The sequence below is a fragment of the Egretta garzetta genome, unplaced genomic scaffold (genome assembly GCF_000687185.1).
Source record: "Egretta garzetta isolate BGI_Z169 unplaced genomic scaffold, ASM68718v1 scaffold85, whole genome shotgun sequence".
Lineage (NCBI taxonomy): Eukaryota > Metazoa > Chordata > Aves > Pelecaniformes > Ardeidae > Egretta > Egretta garzetta.
This window is the reverse complement of record NW_009259718.1, coordinates 2,271,354-2,272,311: the sequence shown is the minus strand read 5'-3', so window position 1 is coordinate 2,272,311 and position 958 is coordinate 2,271,354. Positions and strand designations below refer to the sequence as shown.

Genomic DNA, 958 nt, shown 5'->3' with positions numbered 1-958 from the left:
CTCCACACATCCATCCCTTTTGTATCTCCCCTTTTGCCCTACATCTATGTTCTTGTTAGACTAGACTAGAACAGAATACACTATTTCTGTTGGAAGGGACCTACAACCATTGTCTAGTCCGACTGCCTGACCACTTCAGGGCTGACCAAAAGTTAAAGCGTGTTGTTAAGGGCATTGTCCAAATGCCTCTTAAACACTGACAGGCTTGGGGCATGGACCACCTGTCTTTTTGATTCTTTCCCAACTGTCCCAATTCCCCTTTGGAACCTAAAAGGAAATTTAAGGGGGAAAAAATACGAACACTTGGCAGTTTTCTTGCAAACTGCAATGTGAAGAGACACTGGTTTGTACAGACCTTCCCAGTGAAGCAGATACTGAATAACTGGCAAGCACAATCGTGTGTGCTGGGCACTAAGTCTTTAATTTCATCAGACAATGCAGAACAAGAACCAGCTGCAAGCGCCGCTGGAGGGGATTATGTATGAAACACGCACCTTACCTGTGAGTAATCCTCTGCCTCTCCTAGGTGGCAGCAGGCTTGCAGGTTGAACTAGAGATAGAGATTTTTGCCATGGTAACTGGAAGGGAAGATACTGGTGGCCTTGAAGAAACTTCCCATGATATTGAAATATTAACAGAAACAGAGACTCTCCTCCTGCCTGTGAGAGCAAATATCCTTTGTTGCCGTCCTTCCCACACACACCTTCTAGCATCAACCCTGGGGACCATCCACCGGAGCCTTAAGCGCCATTTCCAGCACAGGCTGCTGAGGTAGCAAGCTTTACTGTCCTTTTCAGAAATACACAAATGGGTGTTTTCAAAAGCACAACAAATGAACAATTTCAGACTCTGACCCCAAAAGCAATTTCCATCGCGGTAACAAGGTTTTTTGCAAAGTGGGGAAAGAACAAACAGTAAGCCCAGAAAGATGTGGCTTCTAAAGACTAAATGAAAATAG

General features: G+C 44.9%; 1 protein-coding gene across 1 annotated transcript in view; it reads left to right on the top strand.

The window, feature by feature from the left end:
* Positions 1 to 958, top strand: part of SPAG17 (sperm associated antigen 17) — a 106,228-nt gene that overhangs the window by 104,128 nt on the left and 1,142 nt on the right. The window contains exon 47 of the mRNA XM_035894608.1: positions 527 to 671. Coding sequence (XP_035750501.1) covers positions 527 to 671 — 145 coding nt within the window. The remainder of the gene's footprint in view (positions 1 to 526; positions 672 to 958) is intronic.